General features: G+C 36.4%; 1 protein-coding gene across 1 annotated transcript; it reads right to left on the bottom strand.

Annotated features, from left to right (window-relative positions):
• Positions 1–27,040, bottom strand: LOC131039111 (photosystem I P700 chlorophyll a apoprotein A1-like). Its single transcript, XM_057971764.2, has 2 exons — positions 26,974–27,040; positions 1–1,832 (listed from the first exon to the last, which is right to left on the bottom strand). The coding sequence occupies exons 1-2, from the start codon at positions 27,038–27,040 to the stop codon at positions 1–3; spliced, it is 1,899 nt and encodes a 632-aa protein (XP_057827747.1).
• Between the last annotated feature and the right edge of the window lie 642 nt (positions 27,041–27,682).

Raw genomic sequence — 27,682 nt, 5'->3', positions numbered from 1 at the left:
TTATCCTACTGCAATAATTCTTGCTAGGAAGAACGCCCATGTTGTGACGATTCCACCCAGAAGGTAATGAGCTACTCCTACAGCACGTCCTTGGACAATACTCAAGGCTCTTGGCTGGATAGCAGGAGCAACTTTTAATTTATTATGAGCCCAAACAATAGATTCAATAAGTTCTTGCCAATATCCACGGCCACTAAATAGGAACATTAAACTAAAGGCCCAAACGAAATGAGCACCTAAGAATAAAAGGCCATAGGCAAATAATGAAGAACCGTAAGATTGGATTACTTGAGAAGCTTGTGCCCATAGAAAGTCACGAAGCCACCCGTTAATTGTAATGGAACTCTGTGCAAAGTTTCCTCCTGTAATATGAGTTACCACTCCCTGATCACTTATACTACCCCAAACGTCAGACTGCATTTTCCAACTAAAATGAAATATTACTACCGAAATTGCATTGTACATCCAGAATAATCCTAGGAAGACATGATCCCAGGCAGATACTTGACATGTTCCTCCTCTACCAGGCCCATCGCAAGGAAAACGAAAACCAAGATTCGCTTTATCGGGTATTAAACGAGAACTGCGAGCAAATAAAACACCTTTCAGTAATATTAATACAGTCACATGGATAGTAAATGCATGAATATGGTGTACTAAAAAATCCGCAGTTCCTAATGGAATAGGTAACAAAGCCACTTTGGCACCTACTGCTACCAAATCGCCGCCTCCCCAGGTTAAGCTGGTGCTTGCTGTTGCATCAGGAGCTGTCAAACTGGGTGCTAAAGCATGAGTGTTTTGTACCCATTGAGCAAAGATAGGTTGTAATTGTATAGCAGTATCTGAAAACATATCTTTAGGACGTCCTAAAGCACTCATAGTATCATTATGAATATATAGACCAAAACTATGGAAACCTAAGAAAATACATGCCCAGTTGAGGTGTGATATGATTGCATCACGATGTCTCAGAACACGGTCTAAAATATTGTTGTATTGAGTAGTCGGATCATAGTCTCTTACCATAAAAATAGCTGCATGTGCAGCAGCGCCAACTATGAGAAATCCACCAATCCACATATGGTGCGTGAACAGAGACAGTTGGGTACCATAGTCAGTAGCTAGATATGGATAGGGAGGCATAGAATACATATGGTGAGCTACGACAATAGTTAAAGACCCTAACATAGCTAGGTTAAGAGCTAATTGAGCATGCCATGAAGTAGTTAAGATCTCGTAAAGACCTTTATGTCCTTCCCCTGTAAATGGACCTTTATGAGCTTCCAAAATATCCTTGAGGTTATGACCAATAACCCAATTGGTTCTATACATATGACCAGCGATTAGAAAAAGAACTGCAATAGCCAAATGGTGGTGTGCAGTATCGGTCAGCCACAGACCCCCCGTTACTGGGTTGAGTCCTCCGCGAAAAGTCAAAAAATCTGAATATTCCGACCAATTCAGGGTGAAAAATGGGGTCAATCCCTTAGCGAAACTGGGATAAAGTTGAGCTAAAAGCTCACGATTTAAAATAAACTCATGAGGAAGTGGTATCTCTTTAGGGTCCACTCCAGCATCTAAGAGTTGATTAATAGGTAAAGAAACGTGTATTTGGTGTCCTGCCCAAGATAGAGAGCCAAGTCCTAGTAACCCTGCTAAATGGTGGTTCAACATGGATTCTACATCTTGGAACCAAGTCAATTTTGGAGCAGCTTTGTGATAATGGAACCAACCAGCAAAAAGCATTAACGCTGCAAAGATCAATGCACCAATTGCGGTGAGGTTTTGATTATGAGGAGCTACAAATTTATTCCCTTTGTCATTAACACTAGCTACGAATATAGTATTTTTATTAATGAATTTTTGGAGTTTATTTTCCAACTAGTAACACTTGTCAATATCATGGCTAGGTTGACGATGATATTGACAAAAAGCTTTGGGATCATGGTAAGGTGGTCATGGCTTGGAAGTGTCAATTGTCTTTATGGGAGGAATTTGCAACACATTAGCATTCATTAACCTCAACATTATAGTATGAAAAGACTCAAAAGAGCAGTTAATTCTTTTCTAAAGTATTTGGGTAAAGGGGCCACATCTGATGTCGTGGCTACCACTTAAGTGTTGACGTTTTCATTGAGCTTGATGAAACCTTTGTTGGGTTTGAACTTTGCAAATTATTGTTGAGCACTCTCATTCTTATCAACTGGAGCCATTGAAGAGGACAATTCAAATTGACTCACTCAAAGCTAATAATTATGAAGCACTACACACAATTGCGTAAAGGAAGTAAACTCAGAATATAGAAGTTTATCAAGCTAATGTATTTTTTTAAATTAGCAATAAAAATTCTTTGAATATCATGATCAGGTACTTGATAAGCAATTTGAGAATGCAAATGTTTATATCTACCAATAAAATTAGTCAAAGAAATTTTAGGACCAATGTTATTTTGAAATTATTGAATGAAAGCATTAGCCAATTGTTGAAATAAAGTAATAGAATAAGGACATCAAGAACAATACCATTTCAAATCTCCCTAAAGGTTCTAATAAACAATTCAGCCACATCTTTGGCCATGAGAAAAATCACTACACAAAGTTTGAAATGTCTTCACATGAGTCAAGGGGTCACCTTTTACATTATACAAGTCCAATTGAGGGACTTCCATATGCTTATGAGGAATCACATGAACAATATCATCGGGTAGTGGGCTCACTACATCAAATGTGGGAACATTAAACTTGTATTAAGTTACAGAAGCCAATTGATATTGTAGGGTTATAACAATTTGGGCTAGGTTATTGATGGTTGCTTCGATGGATGGGTTAGATTGTGATGGAGGAGTAATATCATTGTACATAGGTGGAGGTTGAGAATATGGAGGTGGAACATTATGATATGTTAGTATGGTAGATGGTTGTGAAAAAAATGGAAGACTCGTAGAATGAGGTATGTAAGAATAATGATTAATATGATTTCCCCCATGACTAACATGTGTAGGATTAACAGTTTATATGGAAGTAGTCATGATAGAAGATGTAAATGTAGGCACACTAGGCAAAGATGTAGGCACAAGAATGGAATGCTTGACTTGAATAGTGGGTTGAGAGTAACCAAGGGATTTGGCACAACTTTTAATTGACATGATATTAGTGTCAACAATATGAGAAAGGCCATGCAACAAATCCAAACCGATCTTATCAGTTTGCACCATTCTTTGTAATCCTTCAATCAAGGGGATTGCCTCACTTTCCATGTATTGTTGACTCATCCATTGTTGAATATTTTCAAATTCATTTTTAATCTTCTTCAATTGGTTGATTGTAAGAATAGTTAGTGATTCATCCACATCGTGATAAGTATGAGGAGAATGGGGATAAATGATGTCATTTGTTGGAATAATGTTGGATTAGAGGAAACACCAACACTCTCATGGAAAAATTTATCTAACTGAAGCTCCATATCCTTAGTGTTTAAACCTTGGGAAGCCTTAAGTCAACAATTTCTTCTCATGGGAATATTGTATGTAGGACTAATGGTAACAAAACTCATGCACAAAGGAGGGAAAATTAAAGAAAACTATGGTTAAACAATGCAAATCCTTGTAAAAATGATTAACTAATTAAGTGAGCAATTTGAATTGTGATTTTGAATAATAGATGTCTTTAAATCTAAACATAATATGTCATAATAATCAAATTTTAAAATACAAGTAAAAAATTGTTCAACCCACCAGTCAATTTTAGAATAATAAATTAGGGTTTATGTGAATTTAACCACTAAATTTATGTAATTCAATTGCAAACAAGATCTATGAGTACAAAAATAAATTTTAAAGTGCATATAAATTAGATCTGAGACAATAAATCAGAAATAAGCATGCAAAAAGACAAGTTCACCAAAATGTAATGGGTGGGAAATTAGGAATTAGGTTTTAAGATAATTAAACCACTGAATTAACCAAATTAGCCCAATACATTGAAAGAGGAGTGAACCTAATAGATCTAGCCACAATCCAAATAAGAGAAGGGTTGAAATTTTGATTGGATTCACTAGTTGGGGGTAGTAATCCTCTTTCTTAGGTGGATTTGGAAGGTAATTGTGAAATTAGGGTAAAACCATGGATATTTGAAGTAAATTGTCAAAAATAGATTGATACAGATATTCCACGGAGCCACAAACTAAGATCTGGGCAAAAGAGTATGTTTAGAACCTGCTCCCAAAAGTTCAGCTTGATTTTTTGAGACCAAGTAGTATTCCTCTGAATTTTCCTTAGTCAAAAGTTGAACCTATTCGTCATTGTTGACTCTATCAAAATCCCTAAGTACAACTCCTACACCTATTTCTTGCACACACAAAAGAAAGGGAAATATGTTGGGGATAAGGGTTTGCCTTAGGTCAAACCCCAGTTTAGGAATTAACCTTCAAATTTAAATCTAAATTGAAATGGAAACTGTTGCAAAGTTGTTTCCTTTTGAGGGAGAGGCTAGATCTGAAACAAAAAATATTTGTGATTGAAATGTTCTTGATGAAGTTGTGTTTTATCTTCATGCAAGTGTTTTCGGATTTCATGTAGAATTCCTTCAAAGAAGATTGATCATGGATGCCATCTTGAATGCAAAAACTTGACTTCACTTTTTCTCCAATGCTTGATTAATGACCAATTGCTTGCTCACTTGAATTTGCTAGAGTGTAATTGAGATCTTGATTTCGTTTCATTAGGTATTAGGTTTCAAATGAGAGGGTTAAACCTCCTTTTATACTTGACTTCCTGAAAAATTAATTGAATTTTTGGAGTAGGCCGACACGAGGTCAATTTTCCTACTCACATGAAGTGATTGTTGTGGGGACCCAAAATGGGTCCTGATTAGGAGGACCAAGGTGTTGGGAGCCCTGGTCTTGAGCTAGGATCAGGGTACCCAATGCCCAAGTCTTGAGAATCAAGACTCCAGCATGAGGGGACGACAGTGAAGGTGACGAAAATGTGAGATTGATAGGTGGTGTGAGCAGAATCAAGATAGACATCGGGCATCCAACGCCAAAGCACCAAAGTGAAGTCTCTAGGTGATGATAAAATGTATGTGAATACAACTTATGACGCTACAATTTTAACATATTTTTTCTTTCCCCTTGTTTATGGCATGCTCGTTGCATGTTGGACCTCTAATTTGGGGTTTTCATTGTTTTAAAACTTTAACTTTGAGTTGTCTATTTCATGCCATTTGGCCTAGTCCAAAGGCATTTCAAATTTATTTAACATTGTTTGATTTTGAAACTTCACTTTATCTCATGTTTTTTATTAATAGCTTTAGAAAATATATATATATATATATAATTGGTAAAAAAAATTACATTTTTAAATGAAATATAGTCATTTAGTCAAGTTCTAATTTAAATTAAATACATAACATGAAAGACAATAATGTTAATACAAGAGAGGTGATTTTATTTTTCCTAGGTAAGCAAAATTGCATGCCTAGAAGCTAATCATTTAAAATTATAATAACCACAAACATCATTTAAATTATAATACACAATTTAAACTTATCATAATGCACACATATTCATGACAAGACAAAAATACATCACATAACCATTCAAAATGTAGTTGAATGCAACTACATGAATGTGTGTATAAGATTATGCCAATTGTTGCCAAGTGGCTAGGTCATATGTATCTCAATCATTTTCTTGTCTTCAATCTTACACCTAGCACTCATTTGCACTCATTTTTTTGTCAATACGTTAGTCCATAAACCATAATCATAATCAAAATCATTTGCAGTATACAATTCATCATCATTTTAATCTCAATTTCATTTATTATTAGTTATCACTTCTAATTATCATTCATGCACACACATTTATCAATGACTCAAAAATCAAAATATGAGAAGATTTGAAATAAGGAGATAATTTTTTATTAATTAAATTATTAGTTTTCTATTAATGAAGTGGCATCCCTTCAACATAACGAAAGACAACTACATCAAAATAAAATTTATACCATTTGATTCATGATATCCATAACAAGTGTAATCTAAACATCAACCTTTATTTCTTGTTATTATATTTAGGATTTCTTTGTTTTACCTCATCAAACTCTTCTATGTTTTCATGGCCTTTACATCTCGTTCTCTAAACTTAGATCCATCCCAAACCTTTACTCTTGACAAGAGCATAAATTTATATTCTTCCACCTTTTTCATATGAGAAGGATTTTGTTGGTAATTTGGTTAGCGCTCCCCTCGAGATTTGTGGCAAGGGATTAACCGCCTCTTGTGTGATCCATATCTCTACAGTTTGTATCGAGTTTTGACATATTGGTCTTTTGACGCAACAGCAAACTGGGCCAACAAATGGTATTAGAGCCTAGTTCCTCCGAGGAAGACTAACAGCTTGAGGAAGATCCGAAAGATTGAATCAATGGACTCCAGTTTGTAGAGGCAGCTTAGTGTGGCACTTGAAGACCTCAATGCAATGATGAAGGAAAAGAGTAGCCTGAAAAGAAATTTGAATACAGCTGAAGATTTTTTTAAGACATTAAAAGATCAACTGAACACTTCTTGGGAAAAGAGAAAGGATTTGATGGACAAGCTGAAGGAAAAAGAACAAAGTGTTGACAATCAAATTCTACAAGATAAGATAGATGAATGGGAGAAGTTGGCTAGGGAGAATGCATTTTTGAAGAATGAGATGCAATCTATTGTCATGAAGCTAACTAAGGAGATTGAAGACTGGAAGAAGAATGAAGAAATCTTGAGTCAATCCTTGAAGGACAAATCTAATGAATGTAGCAAACTAAAATATGAGAATTACCAGTTGAAGCTTAAGTTGATGCAATCAAAGAATGATGGACAAGAACTTGAAAGGGAGATCATAATTCTAAGAGATGAGCTAAATATTACTAATGAATACAAAGAGAATTTCAAATCTAGTTCAGCTCGGTTGGATGAGATGTTGGAAAGATAGAGACATGGAAAAGACACAAGAGGACTTGGATATGAGAAAGGAGAATCCTCCAGTTCTAGACAGAGCAATGCAAAATCTAATCATCAGCAAAACAAGAAACCTCCAGTAAGACAGCCTAATGCCTATAAATTCAATGGTAGATGTTTTACTTGCAATAGATTTGGGCATATGGAAAATCAATGGAGACGTAGGATGAATAATGGCTCTACCTTTACCGGTCAATGTTTCAAATGGTATCAGAGTGTTGGGTCACGATTTTGAATCCCCTTGGATAATGTTGAGGGGGAGATTGTTGGTAATTTGGTCACTGCTCCCCTTGAGATTCATGACAAGGGACTAACCGCCTCTCATGTGATCCATATCTCTGTAGTTTGTATCAGGCATTGACAGATCAGTCTTTTGATGCAATGGAAAACTAGGCCAATAGATTCCACTTTTAATTCCAATAGATTTTATTTAGGAACTAATAATAGCTTTAGACTTCTATGAAAGTTCCTTTTCCACAATTATGCATATTGCCTTCCTAGCAATCAATAGTGTCTTGCATTAGGTACATCAATAACAATCTATCCTTCTTGGACTAGACACCCAGATCTGGAAAGTAAGATTAAGGACCTGTGGCAGGTCAGTATTGAAGGAAATGCCATGTACAAAGTGGTCAAAAAGTTGAAGATTGTTAAAGATAATATTAAGAAGTGGAATAAGGAATGCTTTGGGAATATCTTTACCTCAAAAGCTACAACCCTCTTAGAGCTCAAGGAAATCCAGGATGAGATACAGAATAATGGTTACACTAATACGTCTAGAGATACTGAAGATGCTATTCTTATGAGATATCATGATATTATAGCTAAAGAGGAAACCTACTGGAAACAAAGATCAAGAAATGTTTAGTTGAAGGAAGGGGATAGGAATACTAAATACTTCGATATGTCCACCTTAAGACATAAGGCCATTAACAAAATTATTCAGATTAAAGTGAATGGCAAATGTGGTGTAGAAGATGATTCCATGAGCAGGGTTCCCATGGACTTTTTCTCCAATTTACTTGCTAAGGATCAAAATTTGGATACACAGGCCCAAAGGGACCTCCTGGACAGTATACCTACCATTTTAGGGGATGATCAGAATGATCACCTGACTACCATCCCTTCCCATGATGAAATTATGATAGTTGTCAACTCCTTTGAGGGCAACAAGTCCCCAGGTCCGGACAGCTTTCCTATGTTCTTCTTTCAAATGTACTGGCATATTATTGGAGATGATGTTACTAGAGCTGTGAAAGAGTTTTTTGGTGCTAGAAAAATTTTGAAAGAAGTTAATGGTACTTTTATTGCTCTTATCCCCAAAAAGATGGGGGTTGACTCAATGGATCTCTTTAGACCTATTAGTCTATGCAACTCTCTTTATAAGATAATCTCCAAGGTTCTTATCTCTAGAATTCTTAAGTTTCTCCTCTCCATCATTTCACCTCAGCAAAGTGGTTTTGTCTCGGGTAGACAAATTTTGGATTCAATCATCTTTGTCCATAAAAATATCCACTCTTTGTCTTTCTCTAAAAAAGAAGGTTTTTTTCTGAAGGTTGACCTCTCTAAAGCCTATGATAGAGTGGATTGGGATTTTATGATGGATGTTCTCTCTTCTTTTGGCTTCAGCTCCAGAAGTGTTAGCCTTATCAGGCAACTTGTCTCTTCGGCTTCTTTCTCTGTTTTAATGAATGGATCTCCTTCTCCTTTCTTTAAAGCTTCTAGAGGTCTCAGGCAGGGGGACCCTCTATCCCTAGTTATCTTTATCATTATGGCAGAATGTCTGGGGAGATGTATTGGAAAGCTGGTTGAGAAAACAGAGTTTTGTGGTTTGAATCCTTCTTCGGTGGATCAAATATGTTCTCATCAGCAGTTTGTTGATGACTCTATAATAATGGGGAAAGCTACAATGAAGGATTCTAGAAGATTAAAAAAGGCTTTGGATAACTATGGAGATGCCACTGGTCAAATTATAAATTGGTCTAATAGCTTTGTAGATTTCATCAATACCCCGAAGAGGAGGATCAAAATTAGTAATATTTTGGGTTGTCAAATTGGTAGTTTGTCTGCTTCTTACTTGGGGCTCCTCTTATGCCATGATCCTCCGGATACTTTTTGGGGAGCCTTGGTGGATAAAATTCCACAAGAAGCTGTCTGGATGGAAGGGTGCTCTTCTTAGTCAAGCAGGTAAGGTTCAATTGTTGAAATCCACTCTTCAAAGTATTCCTCTCTACGCCATCAGTCTGTTTAGGATTCATGCTAAGTATGCGGAGACCATTGAAAAGATTCAGATATCTTTTTTATGGATAGGGGTTGAGGAGAAGAAGAGAATGAACTTGATTGCATGGGAGAAGGTCTGCAAGCCTATAAATAAAGGAGGTTTGGGCCTTACAAGAATAAGAGACATAAATGAGTTCCTTATGGCCAAGCAGATTTGGAGAGGATATAGAAATCAAGGAGGGTGGAAAATGATATGGGATAACAAATATAAAAGTCAATGTCTGACACTTCAAAGCTTCCTCAAAGCGGAGATTATCCCAATTGGATCCAATATTTGGAAAAATGTCTCTAGAACAAGAGACTTAATTGTCAAAGGTGCAAAATGGAAATTGGGGAAAGTGAATCTTATCCAGTTCTGGGATGACCCTTGGCTTCTGGAGATCCCTTTGAATGAAAACCCTAAGTGGAATAGATTTCAGAACCAATGCAAGGAAAGATTTGGAACCAAGGTGGAGGATTACTGGAAAGATGGATAGTGGAAGGACTAATCTCAGGTGGACCAGTCTTTGGGTAGTTTGAATAAAGTCATGAACTCTATGGTGAGGGTTCAAGAAGAAGAGCATTTAATTTGGAAATTCACAACTAGTGGTACTTTTACAGTGGCTTCTTTGTATCATCAACAATTCTACAACATGGAAAGCCCATGCTGAGCTAAAGCATGGGTGAAAGGCCTCGCCCCTAAGATAAACATTTTCTTCTGGACAGCCCTTCAAGATAAAATTCTTACTACTGAGAATATCAGAAAAAGAGGTATTAGTATGCCTAGTTTTTGTATTCTTTGTAAGCAGAATGAGGAGACTATAAATCATATGCTCTTTCATTTCCCTTTCTCTGCTGATGTTTGGGGAAGTTGTCTGGATCACTTCAAAGTCAGTTGGGGTTTCCCCAAGTCAATTCAGGAGATTTTCAATTCCTGACATCATCCTTCAAGAAATAAATCCACAACCTTATTATGGAAAATTGCTTTACCTCACATGTGTTGGGGCATATGGAAAGAGAGAAATGATAGAGTTTTCAGAGAAAAGACTACTAAGGCTAAAATTGTGTTTGAAAAAATAAGAAGTATAGTGTAAAATATGAATATCATAGGCGGTATTGATAATCCTCAAGATAAGGATGATCAATTTATCTACAAAAAGTCGAGATTAAAGGGTCAAGAGTGCTTTCAGATCAACCCTAGAGAGGGTGTGATATGGATCAGTCCGCCCAAGGGATGGATGAAAATCAATTTTGATGGGGCCTCAAAGGGTAACCCGGGTGTTGCAGGATGTCGAGTGGTCCTAAGGGATGAATGGGGAATATGCAAAATCATAAAATGTATTCCCATAGGAAATCAAACTAATCATGTTGCCGAAGCCTTGGCGGCTTACCATGGGATGGATCCTTGCCAAGGAAGCTAAATGCACTAAAGTTTGGTGTGAAGGAGACTCTTTAAACATAATCAATTGTTTAAATATGAAATTCCCACCTTCTTGGTCAATTAGTAATGCTATTAAAGCAACTAGGAAAATCAGTGAAGAATTTAAAATGTGTGTTTTTACACGTGTATAGGGAGGCCAACTCCTTTGTTGATTGGGCAGCCAACCTGGCTTGCCAATCGAGAGACATCATTACTAGTTATGGTGAAATGGAGATTGCAAGTGATATGAAATCCCTGCTTAATCAGGACTGGAACCAGACAAGGCAACGTGGTACTTTTAATCATTATTTCTAATGCCCCTTCCGCCTTTTTCGATGCAAGGTTTTATCGAAGATAATGAGCATTTATATAGGTGTCTTATCATTATTATCCGGCATGGATTATGGGCGTTCTTACAGAGTACCCACAGAAACTAGAGGAGAGGTTATCAAGCCAAGAGAAGGAATTGCAAGGAAGGTGCTGGAAAAAATGGGAGGTAACAAGAAAATATTTGAAACTACTTTCTGCTCTGACTGGAGAAAGAACAAAGAAGTCTGGGATATCCTTCAGCAGGGGGGTCTGAATGTTTTCATGGAGCGGCTAAGTGGGAAATACCCCACAATCACTAGCTATTTCATCAAGAACTGGAAAACTAGCAAAATCCTTATCGGATCCCAGATGATGAATGTTGGTGAAGAGGTCATTGCCGAGGCCACAGGGATGACTACTGAGGGAATGAAATTTTACAGGGACTAAGGCATATCAGATAAAGCAGCAGATAAGTTTCCTGTCACGGATGAAGAGAGGAGAAAGATGATTAAAATCGACAACTCCTACCATGCTCCAAAGAGAATTTGCAGGCCATGGAGGTTTGTTTTATTCGCTTCTTTTGCATACATTACCTTAGATGATAGGTTTACCAGAGCCTACGGGCATCACTTTATTTTTCTCAACCATTTCTGTCATGGGGAAAAGGTGAGCCTACCCTATTACCTAGCATGCTCAATGGATCATACTATAAAGGAGGTTCAGAAGGACCCTAAAGGTGACCATTCCCTCCACCAGGGGCTTATGGTCTTGGTTTATAAAATGCTTAAGGGGAAGTGCATTGAAAAGCCTATTAAAGGCAAAAATGCAAGAGATGAGACAATGGAGAGTGAAGCTAGTGGATTTAACTTTGAATCAGAGACCGAGGGAGAATCGGAAGAAACTAGCAAAAAAGGGAGGAATAGGGCCAAGAAGAGAAGGATTATTGTGGAATCAGAAATGTCAGATTCTGAAACCGAATCCTTTGAGAAAAAATTTGTTAAAAAAAAGAAAGGGAAAGCTATTGGAAAGAAGACTTGGAGGAAGAATACTAAAAAGGGTAACAATTCAGACATCAACCACATTCTGGTTGATTCTGAGGAGGTTGAAGAAAACAAGAAGGTTGAGGGTCAGGATAAAGAAGGGGAGGGTAACCCAGTGATGGGCAATATTGAGGTCGTGAATACCACAAATCTGTAAAAGGAGGATAAAGGAGATAAAAGTGGCAGTGGTGGCAATGATACTGTTAAAGCCTTCTGTGAGACCATCGCTACCATGGTTAAGGATATCAACAGTTTGAAAACAAATACGCAGGCTATCGCAAGAGTTACGGTTGGTGATAAGCCACTGGTTGAACATGTTAAAGAATTGGTTGTCGTTCTGCATAATGCGAAAGCTATTAAATGTATGGTTGGAAAAATCATAGCTACGGAAAAAAAGGCCAATGAGATAGGAGATAGAAAGGAAATGGAAAATAAAATGAATGACTTCAACAGCAGAATTGACAGGTTGGAACTCAACGTCAAGAAGATTGCAGACCAAAATTTCCAAATCCTCAAATCGTCGGTGGATAACATGAACATCCTTATCAATAGGTTTGAGAACAATGATGATAAAGAGTAGCTGGACAAGAAGGGTCATGAAAGGAGGACCAGAGCTAACACAAAGATCAAGGGCGACATCAAAGGTCGCGAGCTGGAGGAACTGAAGACCTCAGCGAACAACATGAAATAAATGGTTGTTCATGCTGAGGAGATTATGAATAGTATTTAGGTCTTTGTTGGTGTCCTAGGTATTGTCTTTTTGTTGTCTCTGTGCTTTCCTTTTGTTGTCTGTTCTGGGTTTTTAATGATATGTTATGCTAGTTGATCCCTTTCGGTGGGATCATTTTGTCTTTTTGAAGTGATCAGGCACTTTTTTCTATCAGTTTTGTTCTCCTGGCTTGTACAAGGTTCGGGTACGTTTCAAATACCTGCTTTTACTTAATCAAAACAATCTATCCTTCTCCAAACACTCCTCATTCAAAATTTACCTTTTCTACATTCTACAACTTTTCAACCTTTTGCTACCAAGACACCTTACCAAATGAATTCCTTAATTTATAAAGAAAGGCTAATATGTCCTATTTCAAAATAATGTATCCATGAGAAAGCTATATTTTCATATTAAATATATTGATTATACATATTATTGTCTACACTTAACCAAATTTCTACCAATACACCCCAAGTCCATCTCAAGTAATATGTGTGAAAATGGAATGTGAGAGTTTCTGAAAGTATGGATAAAAAAATATCTGAAGAACTACTTTCCTTTCCCGGGGCAAATGGGATCCAAAAATGAAGGGGGAGATTATACATTCTTACTCAAATGAGAATAATAAGAAGGTTTTCAACTAGAAGATTATAATATGTAACCCTTGGTTTAGCATGACATTACACCAAACACAAGAGCCCTTTGCAAGGTTTATAAATTGAACTTGCAGACCAAGGTCATGAAGTGTGGCCATAGCTTGCTCCACAAAACACATTAGGAATTACCAGAGAAGCTCCCATGTCATTTTTTTTGATAAAGGGGTTATGAGTGATACTCAATAATGGCTTTTGAATCTTAATAAGGATAGTCAAATAATATTTGAATCCATGGGTAAAGAGGTAAGGTTAGAAAAGAGTGGAGTTTGAAATTTTAAGTCCCTTTCATTCATTTAGATCTTAAAGGTAATTAATTTTCTTCTATGGTAAATTTATTATAATGTAGATTTATTTTCTAAATATTAGAGTAATATAAATATTAGATTTTAATTTTAAATTAAGAGGATGTCTAAATGTTAAATATAGATGATGATTAAAAGGATTGGTAAAGATGTGAGTAAAGAAATGGCAATTCAATAACATAATCATTTGTATCAAGACTTAATATTATTAGATAATATAGTGTTATTAAACCTAAATTTTGGCTCCAATATTTATCAACAAATATATTAATCTATTTTGTTCTAGAATTACGATAGATAAGGTTTTTAATTGACTTAACCATTAAACCCCGTGTTTCATGAACATTAGTACATGGAAACCTAAGCACTCAAAATCTAGTTAGCATGATCTAAGAAACTAAGCCTTGGAATCTTGGAATGTAAAATTTTGGGTATTGAAGAAAATTGTAAAATTTGAAACTTACCATAATATGTGTGGTATATGTTTTCTTTCTAACGTGTGAAATTGTATGTAAGGGAATGAAGTGGATAAACATTGAGTTTGTTTACTTGTATGTCCATAAATGTTATAAATGTATTTGGTTTGTAAAACAAATTATTTGGTATGAAGACATTTCTTATTTGTTTGGTGAAATTGATTATTGAAAACCTAGTGGATAATGGATACGTCATTAAATCCACCATTGTGTTATAGTTCTACAATCAACCAATCGAGGGTGTGGGGAACTCGTAGGACAAGCTAGTTAAAATTTAGATTGTCATACCTTGTTCCCCACAATAACACAAAAGAAAGATGCAAGAGACTTCTCTTATGGCACCACAACTAGTTAGAGACACTATGAAGGCATAGGGAAAGGACAATAGTTCCCTTATAAATGTAGCTCCTTGTTTTCTTCTCAATTTGCTTGCTAACTTATTAAAAACCTATGACACAAATAGTAAATAATCTTATTAGCAACTTCCAAAATTGATAGTAATTAGGAAGTATATTCTAGGAGTAGAAGCTACCAATTAAATGAGGATCTAGTCAACTTTAATCAATATAATGCAATATGTCAAACACTACCCTTTAATTTGGGTTTAGACAATATTTTTCCAATAACATTTAGGTTATATATGTCAAGATCTACCCAACTCAAAGTTCCTATAGAAGGTGATGAAGATGTATCTAGTGTGTATTGTTAAAGTTGTGTTAAAAGTGAACTAAATGTCTATTGCAAGTGCATGTGTATTCTAAACAATGGTTCTCATGCCAAGGATAGCATCAAGTAGTATGAGATGCTTGATGCATCATGTCAAAATTCATAAACCAGAATAGGGAACGATATGTAGTATTGGATGCACTAGTCTTCCACTTTTCAACTAGTCACAAATATAGTGAAGGCACTTAAATGTTAATGATCAATATGTGAGTCACAATGTAGTAGGGTCATATTCACTTCCTTTTTCTAGTTCGTCAATGTGTGTATTTGTAATGTGTTTGATAAGTCCTATCAGTTGTGTTGAGGCTACTAATTCTTGAGTCAAGTAGGTATTGGCAATAGTTTCTTCATCTCATAATGCCTTGGATTCCATTATAGGGTGTGTGGGTTATGTGTAATCATATGGTGTGGCCATCTTGCACCATTCCTCCATAAACAAAACCTAAACATGTTACATATTCACAAAGGACTCACTAAAGCTCTAGTGATGAGCCAAGGAGAAGTTATTGTTGGTAAGTTTGTTGCATTGAAAATCGTGGTATCTATTTAGAAAAATTTAAGCCTAATTGATGGAATATACTTTCGTACTAGGTTATGATTATGTACTTTGAAAAGTGTAGATGCATCTTGGTTCCTTATATACCTTGTATACAATATTCATAGTCGTACAATAAGTGTTAGAATATGTATTATTGGTACTTAAGAATTTAAGACTAAAGCATTGAATAACATAAAAAATAATTGTCTAAATGATAACATGAATGTTGTCCACTATCAAGTGTAAAAATACCTTAATGTTATATTGATAAAATAACTGTAGTACTTTATAAATAAACATGATAATTGTAGTGACGTAAATTGCACCCCGTATAAATCTACACTACATAAGCACCTCCAATTTACAATAATTGGATATCTTCTTCATCGCCTTATTCTTTTGTCCATCTTGCTTGCCTCGTTAGCCTCCGCCTTGTCCTTTTCTGACCTGGCTAACTATTTGACTCGTAGACACTAGCGCACCATGAAGACATCTGTGCACTGTGCTAGTGTCTCGCAAATCTAACAATCTGAACGTGGTTGTTTGAGTGTTACGCCTACACCTAGAAGATGCTTGTAACATGTTTGTGTGCATCCATCAATGTTCGATTTTGTCCTTGAGGGTTTATCTTCCTTCTTGGACCTCATTTTGTCTCTATAACAATTCATTCTCACGTCTGGCTATCAATTGACATATTCTCACAGCTCTACTCCATTGTTGAAGTTCTAGTTGCATGCTTGATTCTCCTAGATCTCACACTCTCGACTCTATTCTCACATTTTGGGAGATTGGCCTTCTCCTTCTTCTCCATCTATTAGCCTTTCTTTGGATGTGGAAGGGGAGTGTTTTTCTCTTATTCTTTCATTTATCTCCATAGCATATTTATTGTTGAATATCTCTTATGCTTTGTTTAGCATTTTGTTTATCTATCAATCTAGTTTTCTTAGCTATTCATGGAGGTGGAAACACCAAAACAGGGGTCTAACTGTGGCAAGCCTCTAAATCATAGCCACAACATTTTGTCTACGTTTTTCATGTGTGCAAGTTGTCGAACAGATTCAAGGAGCTAGTTAGAGTCTTCGAGTGTAGGACTATTGTGAGAATCTCCTACCTTTTTCCTTCTTCATTAATATTGTTGTTTTCATTATATTACATGGTTAAGGCTATTATCATAATATATGGAAAACTAGTCCTTTCTACTCTTTGTACGGTCCTCTATACTTTGTTCATATAGGACGCTAGTGTGTTGCACTGTCATCTCAGACCCACATGCACATCCTTGGATAGAGGTTGAGCAAAGGTCATTAGAGAGTTTTTGTGGCTTGTCCTTTCAAGTTTTATAGTTAGATAATCTTATTGCATCTTCTATCCAGTAATCTTTGTTCATAGGTTTGGATAGTTAGTTGTTGATATCTTCCTGACTCACCAGAGTGTCAGTTTAGTGATGTAGCGAAGGTCGGTTTTCTCCTTGAGGTTTATCACTTCGAGGGTAACACGTCCCCTCCTCTACATTTTGGTGAACCCAACGTGAAACAAAAATCTGATAAGTCTATGGATAACATGAACAGTGAATTACATATTTACACTAATCCTTTTCCACCTCTTTCATCTAACTTCATTTCTGCATCATCAAATTTTGAGTTGGGTGGTGACCCCTTTGTCAACATGTTCACTATCACTCCTATCTTGCCCCCTAGCTAGAGGGTGCAAAATAAAGACGTATCATTTAAACCTCTGGAAATTCCTCATAGCAAGGAGCCTACCCCATTGTACATTCCAACTAAGATCAACAATTACACCATCACGGGTGTGATGGTAGATCCCACATATCAATTTGATGTTATCACAAAGGAGGCCTTATTCATTAATGGTTGATATAGGACAAGATACGATGAGTGGCATGCCTTTTCTCATATGCATGACAATCTTTTCGTTCCACCTCTCGGTAATACTACTTTGATGGTCCTTGTGGGACCCAAAGTGGTCTTAACTACTTATTCCCTGTTAAATCACCATGGAAGCAGTCTCCTTAGTTGTGCATAAATGTCTGAATTTTCCTCACAAGAGCATTGTGCAAACTATCCAAGACATTGGATTTCAGCCACTAATTCCCTATGGGGAATTTTTGTTAGATCAGTTTTGGCCTACTTTGGTTGATCCCGTGACTCCTCATGGAGATCTTCTATATAAATCATATTACACGTATAAGATGGTGGAGTTAGCTTCTTCATCAGCTTAGCCTGCAATTTCCTTGCCTCCTCCTACACCAATCTCCACTCAGTCTATTCATGTGTTGCAGTGGGTAGTACCTTTCCACCCCTTCCTCATCGAGGGTTGAAGTTAAACTTATTCCTCAAAGTAAACCTCCTGACTCGCCTAGGACCACACAGCCTCCAGTTGTGTCTTTTGTTCCAATGTATATACCTGATATAGACAAGGGAAAGGCATCCATGCTTCCACGATCTACATCCTGCACTCACTTTGTGTTTCCCATCCTTATTGATATCCCTTATCCTGCCCGGTATGATAAGGGTAGGCATTCACCTCATGTTCGATCATCTGCACTAGCTCCCACGTCACAGCTTCTGAGGGTACCTCTGTCTCCTCAAGCAAAACAAGGAAGGGTACCTATAGATGTGGACATGAGACATGTATTAGCTACACCTCCTACTTCATCGGTTGGGCCTTCTCCCTCATCGGTTCTAGCTCCAGAGGCCTCTCCCATGGAGCACAATGCTACTAAGCCTCCCTAGGCTTCAATTCTTGGATCCTATTTACATCATAATCAACGAGTACGTGAGCACAAGCGTCATCATTGCATGATGGCTCGTGAGCGTGAGGCCACTTCGAGGGTTGCGAGTGAACCAATGGTGTTCGTCCCTACTGCTTTCATGCTTTCTTTCAATCCTACTAATCTTGCTCCTACTTTGTCCTCTATCTTGTTCCCTCCTGGTCCAGGGACTACTGATGAGCCTCTCCCTAAATGGGTGCAATTTTTCATCACCCCTTCTTTGCAGCCTCCCTTGATCACCTCGTTACCAAATGTTCCTTTGTTTTCCTGGCCTATGGATATGCTTAATACACAAGTAGTGCCCAATGTATCCATGTCTACTCCTTTTTCTTCGCAACTGCCTCTGCATCAGATTTTTCCTAGGGTACTCAAAGCCGCTATGATTGATCAAAAGCCTTCACGTCAATAGAAACCAAAGCGAAAGTTCGAGTAGGGCCTCGTGCCTGAGTTCTGTCGTCAAAAGTCAGCTCTGGCACCTTCGACTTTTGTTTCTTTGCCTATTTCTATTTCAGTTTCACTGTATGCTTTTGTGTGTTTTTTTGAGGCAGTTTTGCCTTCTCTAGAAAAAAAATTGCCCCTTTTCTAGCGGACAAGAGTGTGACTCCTATTCGTCGCCTCAAGCCAAGTCACCCGCCTCTTCCATTGAGGGGTGTAGTTTTGACTCTTTAGAATCTATCTCAGCACTGTCGACGATCTTTACATGAATATTGACTCTTTCCTCTCAAAAGCTCTTGGAAAAAAATGTGGAAGTTGCCTCATCCCTAGCTCTTGTTGTTGGTGTTGTGCTTGGCATTACCCTCACGGTTGTCCCCCTTTAGCTTGACCTCCCTCCCCATATGATCAAGGTTGGGAGGATGATGACCCATTGGTGGATGACCTATAGGATGATGCCTATTTTCTTTATCTTATAGATTAGAGTGTCTATGTCTGTGTTCCCCATGTTTTCTTTATATGTGTGTTCCCTCTCGAAGGGCCCAAGTCACCTCATTGGTACTTGGAAATAGGAGGTTTTTTTTCTTTATGTGTTATGTTCTCTCCTAAAGGACTCAAGTCACTTCACAGGTACTTGGAAACAAGGGATTTTATGTTGTGATATTCCTCTATTTCTTAATCACCCTTCTTCCATCTATCATATATTAATTTTCAGTATTGGGGATGACACAAAGCATTGGGGGCATTTAGGCTCTCTTCCATGTTGACCCAATTTTTCTTTTCTCTTTGTTTTTATGTGCCTTCTTCATACGATTCATAAAGTTAGATACCATGATGAACCACCCATATGCATCTATATACCATCTCATTTCATTGCTATGGGTTCTAACATTGAATCAACAGATGTCTTTGTGCCCTCGTGTTTTTGTTGATGTTGTGGGTGCTATGTGTCATCTATTGCAAGGTTTCATTCTACAGAAACATCTCGCTATGTTGTTATGACACAGCATCCCTTCTCCTTAAAATGACATGTGTTTCCCACATACCATTCTATGGGGGGGGCTTCCATGCTTTCATATCTCTACATTTTTGCATCATCATATTTCCATTTTCTAATATCTTGTTTGCCTTTAGTGGGGGCCAAACCACTTGATCTATTATCTTGTTTTCCTTTGGTGTGGGCCAAAACACAAGATCTTATCGCCTTTTGAGGAGGCCAATCCACTCTAACTAAGGTCACCCTATCGTATGGCTATTTAGCATAACTTGCTACCCATGCCAACAAAATCTATAAACTATTATCTTGTTTGCCTTGGGGGGGGCCAAACCACTAGATCTTATCGCCTTTTGTGGGGGCCAATCCACTCTATCTAAGCTCACCCTATCGTATGACTATCTAGCATAACACAACTTGCTACCCATACCAACAAAATATTTTTTATCTTGTGATCTAAGGTCGCCCTATCGTATGGCTATCTAGCATATCTTGCTACCCATATGGATGAAATCCATTTATCTTTTTATCTATCCATTTATCTATTTATCGTTATTTGTTATCTCATTGTCTATCATATCATGTTATTTGCTTTTTCATCTAACATGTTTGTTTGTAGCTATCATGTTTTTGATGGAACAACCTAACAACATCTTTTGAAGATTCAAGACTCTTCCCTAGGGGCATCTTCGCACAGGTAGAGGATTGTGCTTCCCCTTCATATCTCGGTAATCTCTACTTAAGCTCGCATCTTGATAATAATATGCTTGCTAAAGTGGGGGCAAAATATAGTGTTGTAAATTATACCCCATATAATTCTACACTACATAAGCACCTACACTTTACGCTAATTGGAGATCTTCTTAATCGCCTTGTCCATTTGTCCATCTCGCTTGTCCCATTAACCTTCACCTTGTCCTTTTCCGACCTGGTTGACTATTTGACTCGTAGACACTAGTGCACCACGGAGACATCCAAGCATCGCACTAATGTCCCCACAAATCTAACAATCTAAAGGTGGTTGTTTGAGCATTACAACTACACCTGGAAGATTCTTTTAATGCTTGTGTGTGTCTATCAATGTTTGATTTCGTCCCTGGGGATTTATCACTCTACTCTATTGTTGAAGTTCTAGTTACATGCTCAATTTTCTTGGCTCTCACACTCAATGTTATTCTCACATTTTGGGAGATTTTCCTTCTTCTCCATCTGATAGCTTAACTATGGGTGTGGAAGAGGAGTGCTTTTCTCTTTTTCCTTTCACTTATCTTCATAGCATATTTATTGTTGAATATCTCTTATGTTTTGTTTTATCATTTTGTTTATCTATCAATCTATCTATCTTGGTTATCTGTGGAGGTGGAAACACCAAAACAAGGGGTATGACCGTCACAGGCCTCTAAATCATAGCCACAACATTTTGTCTCCGTTCATTGTGTGTGCAGGTTGCAGAATAGATTTGGAGAGCTGGTTGGATTCTTCAAACATAGGACTATTGTGAGAATCTCCTTCCTTTTTCCTTCTTCATTAATACTATTGTTTTCATTATATTTACATTGTTAAGGATATTGTCATAATACATTGAAAATTAGTCCTTTGTACTCTTTGTACGGTCCTATGTACTTTGTCCATACAGGAGGCCAATGTGTCGCATTGTCGTCTTAGACCCGTGTGCATGTCCTTGGACAGAGGCTGGGAAAAGGTCATCAAAGAGTCTTTGTGGCTTGATCTTTTAGGTTTTCTAGTAAGATAATCTTATTGCATCTTGTATCCAATAATCTCCACTAATAGGTTAGGATAGTTAGTTGTCGATATCTTCCTGGCTCACCAGAGTGCCAGTTTAGTGAGGTAGAGATTTATCACTTTGAGGGTAGCAAATCCCCTCCTCTAAAATAACTATAATTTTATAAAAATAAATAAGGTTGACAAGAGTGAGGCGTGTGCAAAGGCATATAGGGCTTTCTTTATAGTGAGCCTTGTGAGGGCTACAAGGGCTTCCATAATGGAGGCAAGTTCTAATGTAGCTTTGGAAGAAGAGGATGAGGCCAAGGATGATGAAGATGTGGAGTTTGGATGCTCAATACCCCTTTTTTGGAGCTTCCTTATGGTGCTATGACTATTCTAGAGGTTGCCAGCGATCATTATGGTGTCAATCCTTATGATTGGTGGAAAATTGAAGGAGATTTTCCTCCTCCTTATGATGGGGTTTTCTCTCCTTTCAATGGAGTTGGAGTTGTGGACGTTGTGGATGATCCTAATAATGAGGAGGATAAACTCCTCCTAGATATTCTTTTGGAAGCCTAATTGAAGTAGAAAAAGTTTGTAGGAGAGGCTAGGGAGAGGTCAATACTAGTGATCCTTTTTTGGGTTTGAGAAAAGGGTTTTTGGCCTCTAAGTCGATTTAATATTCTATGAAGTCTTCTTCTAATCTAGATGAGGAGAAGTTTCAGTTTAAGACAATTAAGGGTGATGTTTTATCTCATTTTGATGTGGGTCATAGGTTTCAAAGTTGGATATTGCTTCTCAAGAGGATGATGTCGTTTTTCTCCTCTTGATACAATCCTTAAGGATTTGGAGGGCCTCTACAATTTGGAGAACTATGGTGTGGATGTTGTTTCTTCTCTAGAGAATGTTGAGAAGGGTGGGATTTTTAGTGTGCCTATAGCTATTTCTTATTCCCCTCTTGTTGTTGGGAATTCTCATGAAGGAGGTTCAATTTTGGAAGAATTGCACATCCGAATAGATGTTCCTAATTCTCTTCTAGATGAGTCAAGTGCTTGGCTAAGGAGTTCACTAATTAGGAGATTTTGTGGTAATCATCCCAATATTGATCTATTAGAAAATGGATCTTTCAAGTATGGAAACTTAGATGCAAGGTTTAGGTTTCTACAATGTTGAATGGTTTTTTCCTTTTTTCTTTCTCTTGTGAGGAGAATTTCTCTATGATCATTCTTGATGGACCCTAGTTTATGGGATTGAATAGTCTTAATCTCCATAGTTGGTTTCCTAGTTCCAACCCTTGGAAGGATGTATCCTTGTTTCCTATTTGGGTATGTTTGCTTGGGTTGCCCTTGTAAAGCTGGAATGAAAAGAGTTTCAAGATTAATGCCAATTCTTTTTGGTAATATAGTGCTACTTATAAGATTACAAAACTCATGAAAGCTTTTTATTCGCTAGATTTTGTGTGCTTGTGGAGGAAAACTAGGTTCTCCCTACCCAATTTACCTTATCCTTTAAATTTGGTGATTGGGTGTTGCAGATTGAGTATGAAGACTCTTTGATTTTTAGGCATTCTTGCAATTTGGTGGGTCATGGCCACACTTCCTGCTTGAAAAATAAGAAACAACAATTGTTGAAAAGAGAAAGATCAAATGTTGGTTGACAAGGAGGATCTCATTCCTACCTATTAGGACGTTCAAAAAATTGAAATTAATAAAGGAAAATCCTCTATGGATTGTTCAAGGATAGATAATGCATTGGGGTTGATAGATGGTTGTGCCAATAATTTTATGTCTCCTCCATGTCTTAAGAAACTCAAATTTGGATAGAAGGATCCTACTTTTGTGGTAAAGCAAAGATCTTTAAATCATTTTTTTAAACCACCGTGATTTTTGGTTGGATTTTGTTAGCTTTAGTGTTGTGTCTCTTGTTGTTTCGTATGTGCTTTGTTGTCATTGTTTGTTATTTTGACGGGTTTATTGCTTAATCTTTCTCTTTGTGTAAGGGTCAAGACCTTGTCAAAATCCCTTCTCATTTAATCAAAAACATGATAACTATATTACCAAGAGGATGTTTTTCTATAAATATTGGTTAATGAATTAGTTTCCTTAGATGAATTTATAAGAAAAATCATTAAGAAATATGTGTTGCAGCAAATAAGAATAAAAAATAGTAGTAACCAAGGGTGGTTATTACCAAAAAAATACTTTATATATACCTTGACAATTTCATAAACATTTGAATATATAAGACATATAAGGATATTGATTAACAAAATGCCTATGATAGACATATTTCCATAGTCCACAATAGTGTTTGAAAGTGCTTCCCACATAAATGGGTAAATATTTTTGTCATCCACATTTCAAATCACACCTCATGATCCATCAACATGAAGAGGAAAAAATTCATGACAAATCACAAAGTATGATTCAAAACATTGATGACAAAAAGAAGCACTATCAAACAAGAAACCTTCTAATCCAACAAAAATGAAAAATCACTAAACAAGAAGAATCTTTTCCTTATTCATTGTGAAGAAACATCAAGGCCTTTTGACTAGCACAAGAGGATCCTAGCATGTAACACCCAAGGGCACAACCTCTATGAAAATATCTAACACTTACTTCTTTATGATTGCAAAATTATATTATATATATCACTCCATTCTTGGACACTTCACCCATATAATGTAGCCATCATTAAACAAATCAAATAGAGTATAAGGTTTTGTAATACTAGTAATTTTCATAGCATTTATAAGCCTTAACCCTAAAAGTGTTTTACCATATGGAGAATCCCTATGCTCTAGCAATTCTTGTTTTGTTCTTTTTTATTCTATACTACTACTACAAACAACATCTCTTACTCACAAGCCTTCTTCAATGCAACCCAATTGAATGAGTAAAAGACTAGGAAATCATTCCAATAATGACAATGAACTACAAGGGATTAGAGAAAATATCCCAACCAATTTGTCCAAGACTTTGTGCAAGGCAGTGTGCTTAACATTATTTTGAAACAAATGTTCACAATTCAAAGGATTGTTGTTGTGAGAGAAATATAGCTTCACTACGGCAATATAGTTTAACTTTGGGATCCCTAGCTTAAGTGAATGGCCTTGAGTAGTTTAACAACCCATACAAAAATCATCACTTTAGCAACTAGGGATGTGCCTATTAACGTCCAAAAACAAGTATGAGAGAGCCTTGGTTGAAGTACACACACTCAACAAGTTTAGGCTAGCAAAAGAGGAATTCAAGACTCAAACCTAATGGTGGCCTGCCAAGGCATTTGTCCCCCTATGATATGTTGAAAATTTTGCAAATATTCATCCTATTTTAAAAAGCCAAAAAACTACTTAGACGTGCTAGATAAGAGTAGTCATATGAGGGTAGACATTTCCTTGTTTGTTCTTAATCATGTATAGACACCAAGAAGAGAAACTAACCTATCCAACATCGGAAGAAGCTTAGTTGGATTGCTACATTCTTTGAAAATGAAACTTCACTTAAGATTTAGTTGATTTAGTCATCGAATCTAATGCCTCTAAGAAAGCAATCAGTTTTACATATTGCAAATTCCCCATATCATTTTGTTAGCCAACAAACATTGTCTCTCTTTCCACAATTTCTTTAATAGATTCTTTAAGCTGCCAATTTATATCCTTCTTCCAAAGCTAATACTCCATCTTCCTTGAAGTTGTCTTTGCCAAAAATCATGCCCCCTTTTGCAGTTCGCTTTGACAAAAGTCATGCCCCCTTTTGAATTCGCCATTGTATCTCTCAAAGGCATCTAGCCCGTACCAACCTAAAGTTATTTTTTACTACTCCGTCGAAAACCAATTGATGGTCCATTTGGGGCATTCCCATTTCATCATTGGCTTTTGCATTTCCATATGATAGAAGAATTAATTGGCACCAATCCAATTGCATATGATATAAGAATTGATTGAAATTATACTTTATTATCCTAGTATACTCTAATTCTTAAATAAACAAATGTTATAAAGACTTGATTACTTGATATAGTTGTAAAAAAATCACCACTAGACTTTCTAGAAAGACTAATAAATGGTGGCACCATTCCTTAAAGCGTCTAATTTGTTCATAATTTGTTATTTTGAGTGAGTTCATTTGGGAAGTATAGCAATGACTTTTGTGATAACTCACCTACATAATAAAGAACTAAGTTGGCAGCCTTTTGAATAAGATCCTTCCTTATATCTTATCATTGAAACATTCTTGAAAGTATAGCTATTGAAATAGATATTATTGAAACATTCTTGTGAATATATCAAAGTTTCTTACAAGATCATTGAATCATTCTGAAAAATATTGCTCTTGAAATATATATTATTGAATCATCTTTGTGAGAGTTGCTTTTGAAATATTATTGAATCATTCTTGTGAATATTATGCTAAGTTCATTTATGTAGTGTAAAAAAAAGGGGGGGTCTATAAGAAAATTAATAAATGAATTAAAGGATCACAATAACATAAAAAAAACTATCAAGTATAATAAAAAATAAGGATATTCCCGTACCCTATTATAGACCAAAAAGAATTCGTCTTCCATACACGCCTACCCCTGCCATGAATGCACGTAATATTGATAAAGATAAGGGCACTCGTTACAATTATAAAACATTTTCACTCCCAACTTTATTATTATTTGTTAAATTATTTAGCATTGATGTGATTATTATTCTAGCATTGTATTTATCTTGATTTGTTGATATAAAATAGTTAGATTATCAATTAAAATTTGTCAATTAGAATAGCTAGTTTGTAAATTGTGTTGTGCTGTTAATTGATATCATTCTAAATGCTTATAAATAAGATTCACTTTATCATTAGTCAATTGAATAAATGGTTGTAACCATCATCAATACTACCATTCTAAATGCTTAGTCAATTGAATAAATGGTTGTAACCATCATCAATACTACCATTCTTGTTCACGATGAAACATTTGTTTAAAAAAAAAACATTTAATTGTCTAGGGGTTGAGCATTGTCTGGGGTTGAGCTTGGCTGGTTAAAATATTGTGAATTCTTATTGTGAAGATCTAAATTCAAATCTCAAAAGGACATCTAATGTGGAATTCTAAATTGTGACTCTTTGGCTGACTTCTTCTGTTCTAAATTGTGACTCTTGGTCTTCCATGACTGACTTCTACTGTGCTCGTGGGTTTATAATGTGGTTGCCTGAAAAAAATTTAAATTGGTTTCATAGTTTACTAAGAAGAATTTGTATTGGTACTATGTTTATTCTCCTATAGCAGAATATTTGAAAACGATTAGCAATATAAAAAAATAAGTATCTACTTTATTGATTGTTAAATATATAATTTTCTGAAAATAAGTATCTACTTTTATTGATTGTTAAATATATAATTTTCTGAAATTAAAATATACAGTTAATTATATTATTTTAATGTTTTTAATGTATAGATTACATCCCACACAAAACATACACCATGAATGACACTTTGAAAAACCCTAGTGGAGAGGCGACACAGAATTGATGCAACATAATACAATTATGACACATCCTAACACAGGTGGTATGAAGCAACCCAAAAAGTTCCTCCGAATACCTGAGACACGAAAATTGACACGAAAAAAAGAAAATATTGCATTAGGACGGAAAAATATTCCAGGCATTTTTTATCTCAACTTCTGACACTTCTTATGCTAAGTCAGACTTTTGTTGTGGCATCTAAAGCAAATTCCCGGGTTCAAATCTTCTAGAGCATAATAAAGTGTGCTAAAAATTAGTAAAAAGTACCAGACAACTTGCCAGGTGTGGCACAACCCAAACGACAACTACAGGTGCTCGTCTCAGGTGAATTTGGTAAGAGATATACCTCTCAGGTGTTGCATCTACGCCAATGCCACCACACGAGGAATTTACCAATTTTCTTTTGCAAAAGGCTCGGCAAGGCATATATTGCATGGCTGTGAAAAAGGGTAGTCAACAATTTAACATGCCCATTCAGATTTGCAACATAAATTCTATGTTACATGTCAGTTAATCCAAGTAACTTATAGTTGCAAATGCGTTTAAGTAATTACCTCCTGGTGTCGTGAAAATGTAGTCAAAGTTTCCAATTACCTGTGGCCAGACGCTGGAATCAATGATAAACTTTCCTCTTCAAACGGACATTTGACAAGTAATAAAACATAATGCTCTTTCCGTGAAGGATGGGTGGTAGAATCACCTCGTACAATAAGACATATGGCACATATGGCTCTATGGTGTATTGCTTGCAAATGATTTATTGTTTTAAGACGCTGAATAATCTT

This window comes from Cryptomeria japonica, chromosome 10 (genome assembly GCF_030272615.1).
Source record: "Cryptomeria japonica chromosome 10, Sugi_1.0, whole genome shotgun sequence".
Taxonomy (NCBI): domain Eukaryota; kingdom Viridiplantae; phylum Streptophyta; class Pinopsida; order Cupressales; family Cupressaceae; genus Cryptomeria; species Cryptomeria japonica.
Note: the sequence above shows the minus strand (reverse complement) of the source record. Positions and strands in the feature narration are given on the sequence as shown.